This window comes from Oncorhynchus masou, unplaced genomic scaffold (assembly GCF_036934945.1).
Source record: "Oncorhynchus masou masou isolate Uvic2021 unplaced genomic scaffold, UVic_Omas_1.1 unplaced_scaffold_2012, whole genome shotgun sequence".
NCBI lineage: Eukaryota > Metazoa > Chordata > Actinopteri > Salmoniformes > Salmonidae > Oncorhynchus > Oncorhynchus masou.
In genome coordinates, this window is record NW_027008501.1 from 49,699 (window position 1) to 55,156 (window position 5,458).

Sequence of the window (5,458 nt, forward strand, 5' to 3'; positions counted from 1 at the left end):
GAACAATTCCATGAGTTAGGGTAGTAGTTATCATAGAACAAATATCAGAAGCCAATCAACTATAGAAGTTAAAACCAGCCCAACCACTCTCTCCACATCTGTCCCAGTCTAGGGTATTTCAGAGAGTGAAACTGGGTCGTCACTATTAACACAGCAACAATGTCATAATTCTGAAAAAACCCCACCTAACCCAACCTTAAATTTAAGAACAAAAAGCTCATTTGACTAGGCAATTTTGACTTTGTGGCTGTGGAACTTGACTTTATGGCTGTCTTATCAGTTGGAGTTGTGGGAGTGAAACTGAGATTTGCATAGGCAGGGTAGGGTGGTTCTGCTTGTCCCAGAATAGAGCAGCACTGGCACCAGATGTTCATTCTGTCCCCAGGGGGTTGAAGGTAGAGAAAACCCAGGGAAGCTACAGTGTAGACCACACAAGGTTAAAAACCATAGCAGAAACTATTTAATAAAATCATATTAGTAAATAAACATTTGAAATAAATAAGTTATGGAAATGTACTGTTTAGCAGTGTGATCTCTGAGATCAGATCTTAGGTTAGGTGCCCTTTTAATCAAAATGTGTATGAAATGTGCTGCCTTCATTAGACAGTGATCACATATTTGACAATGATGCAGTGTGTAGTAGAGCTGAACAACAATAGAGTCAAACTACAGCTATTTGTAGAAGACCTTAGATCATAACTCATCACTAAATGTTTCTTCTGACCATTAACTACATGTTGACTCTTGAGTAACTCAAGGAAAACTATCAACCAATCTGAATAGAGATGATGTGCATTGATCCAAACCCCTAAAGATGACCTGTGTTTCTAATAGCTATAATTTAATCAAGATGATTCAAACAGATACAATAAAGCCCCTGAACATTACCCAGACATCCTCCCTCACACCACTGTGTAGTTCCAGAGAGCAGCATGTGAAACAGGAGACTGGAGACGTCAGAGCTCTGGAGATCTCCCTTTAGATCAGAGTCAGTCAGCAGCATCACACAGTCCAGACACCGCCTGCAGTTCCTGTCCCTGATCAATGGAGGGAGACATAGAATCTGCTATATCTTGTCGAATGACAGTAATAACAATATGCTCCATTTGTCGATGTCTATAATAATAATCATGTATTAGTCCCCATTCAGCACTTATGACATTAAAAAATTCTGTGATTACAAAGCTATCATGTTTCTACATCACATCATTCTGACTGTCCAAGAAGACTATTTACATGTTGGACTACTTCCATATAGAACACTTTGCATAGCCAGCACATGCTTCAGTGCTCTGGGAGTGTTTATATCCCTGTGAGTTTAACACTTCATGACTGAGAGCTGTCCTTCATGACAACAGAACCCACAACAACCATGACTTTTATCACCATCTTCATCTGGATATTTGCCCTCTGTCTCCAAGGTAATATATTTTACAGAACATTTTCTGGAAAATTGCAATATTAGGCTATATAACCTTATTACTGTTTTAGTGAATATGCTATATGAACAAATAATGTAATGCTAATTATACATGCCATCTGTTTCAGAGTCCAGAGGCCAGGTCACAGTGACCCAGACTCCTGCAGTGAAAGCGGTTTCATTGGGTCACTCAGTCAGTCTCAGCTGTAAGACCAGCAGTGCAGTATACAGTGATACACATGGACAGAGGTTGGCCTGGTATCAACAGAAACCTGGAGGAGCTCCTAAACTCCTAATATACTTGGCTAAAACCCTTCAGTCTGGGACTCCATCTAGATTCGGTGGCAGTGGATCTGGGAGTGACTTCACTCTGACCATCAGTGGAGTCCAGGCTGAAGATGCAGGAGATTACTACTGTCAGAGTTACCACAGCAGTGGTAATGTGTTCACACAGTGATACAGAGTTGTACAAAAACCTCCCTCAGTCAGACTGTACAGTGACAGTACTGATACAGCTGGGACCTTCTGCAGGTGCTGAGGGAGGAGATGATCCAGGACAAAGACAGTGTGTAGTAGAGCTGAACAACAATATATTTCTTATAACTTATCATATTCAGTCATTCGTGGCATCATTATATAATTTTCACACATTTGTCTTGAGTATCTCATGGAGAACAATGAACCCATCTATCTTCAATGGGTTCAAATCTGGTATCTTCTGAAACAGATGATTATGTGCATTCAACAGATCACTAAACTTAAGATGGCCTTTTCTTTCTGAACATTTTCATTTAGAGTTAGAAAATGCCTTGTTGCAGCCAGTTTCTAGCCTCTGTCGGACCATGGTGATATTCTGGAATGCCCCAGGATCTTACCTGCATACACTAGTTGCTCTACCATGATGGTGTTAGATTGGTAATGAAACTCAAGCCCTCTAACACATCACTGTACCTTTATATCAGATATGAGGATGTGATATCAAAGACTCACTGGTACGTTTGTCTATGAGGACATCTTTGTCAGTACTTCTAGAAGTAGTGGGTAGAGGAGTCAGGCGCAGAGAGCAGGGTAGTAGATACGTGGATAGTTTATTCCCAAAGCAACAGTGTCGGTCAACGCCACACCCTCGGGTGCTAAAAGACCCAGTCCAAAACAACAGGACCAAACGGTTCGGGAAAAATAACGTCCCACAGAAATCACACACACCAATTAACAAAAAACAAGCCCCCCACAAGCCGGCGGGCCTACCGGTTTTAAAAGCCCAAACCCAAAACCTAAACAAGACACAGGTGCAACTAATCAGACAACACTAAATGAAACAGAAAAGGGGATCGGTGGCAGCTAGTAGGCCGGCGACGACGACCGCCGAGCGAACAGGAAGAGGCACCATCTTCGGCGGGATTCGTGACAGTACTCGCGCCCCCTGTCCTTCAAGACAACAGAACCCACAACAACCATGACTTCTATCACCATATTCATCTGGATTTTTGTATTCTACATGAAGGGTAAAAAAATTGAAGGTTTTTATGCTAAAAAGTAAGCAATGAGTAAACTGAAATTTTGTTGAGAATGTGCTATTTTTTCCTGGTGATGTACAATTTTTTCTCTCTTTGTTTCAGAATCCAGTGTACAGTACACTGTGACTCAGACTCCTACAATGAAAGTTGTTCATGTTGGACAGACAGTCGCTCTGAACTGTCAAACCAGCAGTGATGTGTATGGCTCTTATCCCTGCCGAGCCTGGTACCAACAGAAACCTGGAGGAGCTTCTAAACTTCATAGACCCCATCTGGATTCAGTGGCAGTGGACTGGGAGTGACTTCACTCTGACCATCAGTGCAGGAGACTACTACTGTCAGAATTACCAAAGTAGTGGATTGTGTCAGGACCCGGTTACGAACCTGGGTCTCCGGAGTGAGTAACAGTCACTTAACCAACTGAGCCACGAATAGTCAGCAGAACCCAGAAGATGAGGCAGACACAGCAGTACTTAAGACGGTGTATTTAATAAAGTAAAAAGGAGAAGTCCTTCAATACAAAAAATGGCAAATCCAAAAGGTGGTAGGAATAGCACAAAAAAGCCTCAAGAGATACTCAAAAACAAAAACAGAATTCCACAAGAGCATCCACCGGAATCGACAAGAATACACAGAACACTAGGGCTGGGTGCTAACATACAAACACAGAGCACAGAACTGAGGGAAACTAAGGGTTTAAATACAATCAGGGGAAACGAGGCACAGGTGCAAATAATAATGGGGAACAAGGGAAAAAACATAAGGTCAAAAAGCACAATGGGGGCATCTAGTGACCAAAACCCGGAACAACCCTGGCCAAATCCTGACAGGATTGTTCACACAGTGATACGGAGTCGTACAAAAACCTCCCTCAGTCAGACTGCACAGTGACTTACTGATACAGCTGGGACCTACTGCAGGTGCTGAGGGGGAAGGGACAGTGACATGAAACACTGATCAGTAGAGGAGGTCAACTTTGAAAATGGTTAGAAAGTATCATTCTGAACACACATTCTCTAACATCGTCTTCATCATCGTCATTATTATCATCATCATGGTTGTAACTTGTTATATTGGATATGAACTGAAAGTGTATATAAAAGTTATTTGTAGTTTTGGAAGACAATACCAGTCCATAGTAGAGTAAGATGTACAGAAGTAAGAGGAAAAGTATCAGCCCCCCAAACCATTTCCCTACATGCACTTCACAACCAGTTAATGATGTGAGCATCTAGCATGTATTAACCCTTTTCATGAGCTGTTAAATCTGTGAATGAGACATGATGCTGGGCTCAAACATGACACATTTATGTAGAGACATACACTACACACTGTTATCTTAAAGTATCATATCTGTTTAATCTGTCATTAATTACATGGTGAATCCACCATAGATGTTAAACAGTCCACTCCCTCACATCTGGCCCAGTCCAGAGTATTTCACTCAGCCAAACTGTTCAACTGCTTGATTGGTAGCTGTGTGAGTGAAACTGAGATTTACATAGACAGGGCAGGATGGTTCTGCTTGTCCCAGAATAGAGCAGCACTGTCACCATATTGGGAATAAAACATAAATACATATGTTATGGAAAGTAATTGTTTAGCAGTGTGAGTTCTGAGAGCAGATCTTAGAGGTTTATTATCTAATATCACTAATTATTCTCACTGGTATTGGAGCTACATTATAACAGGCTCATTCAGTTGTAGAAATGATTGCAGAGTATTTGTTGGATCAGATGCCCTTTTAATCATGTCTGAAAACATGAGAGTAGCAGAAAAGATGCCTCGTGCAGTGCGACATCACCTTAGCATAGAGTTGATCAGGCTGTTGATTGTGGCCTGTGGAATGTTGTCCCAATCCTCTTCAAATGCTGTGCGAATTTGCTGGATATTTTGTATTTAACTAGGCAAGTCAGTTAACAGCAAATTCTTATTTAAAATTACGGCCGACCAAGAAGCAAAAGGCCCCTGCAGGGGCTGGAATTAAAAAGAAAAATATAAGACAAAACACACCATGACAGGAGAGACACCACAACACTACATAAAAGAGACCTTAGACAATACAGCATGGCACTAACAAATGACAAAACAGCATGGTAGCAACACAACATGACAACAACACAGTAGCAACACATGGTAGCAGCACAAGCATGGTACAAACATTTTTAGGCACAGACAACAGCACAAAGAGCAAAAAGGTAGATACAACAATATGTCACACGAATCAGCCACAAGTGTCCGAAAAAGTGTCCATGATTTAGTCTTTAAATGTAGAGATGGAGATAAAACGGGAACTGGAACACTCTGTTGTAAATGTCGATCCAGAGCATCCCAAACATCCTCAATGCGTGACATGTCTGGCGAGAATGCAGGCTATTCCAGAGCTTATGCCTGCCCATACCACACCCCACGGCCACCATGGGGCACTCCTTTACCAAAGTTGACATCGGCAAACTGCTCGCCCACACAATGCCATACACGTGGTCTGTGGTTGTGAGGCTGGTTGGACGTACTGCCAAAT

At 41.9% G+C, this 5,458-nt stretch overlaps 1 gene segment (V, D, J or C); it reads left to right on the plus strand.

Annotated features, from left to right (window-relative positions):
• Positions 1–1,372: 1,372 nt before the first annotated feature.
• On the plus strand, positions 1,373–1,877 carry LOC135532760 (Ig kappa chain V region K29-213-like). The segment is given in 2 exon segments: positions 1,373–1,421; positions 1,549–1,877. Coding segments are annotated over 2 exon segments (378 nt in total).
• Positions 1,878–5,458: the final 3,581 nt, after the last annotated feature.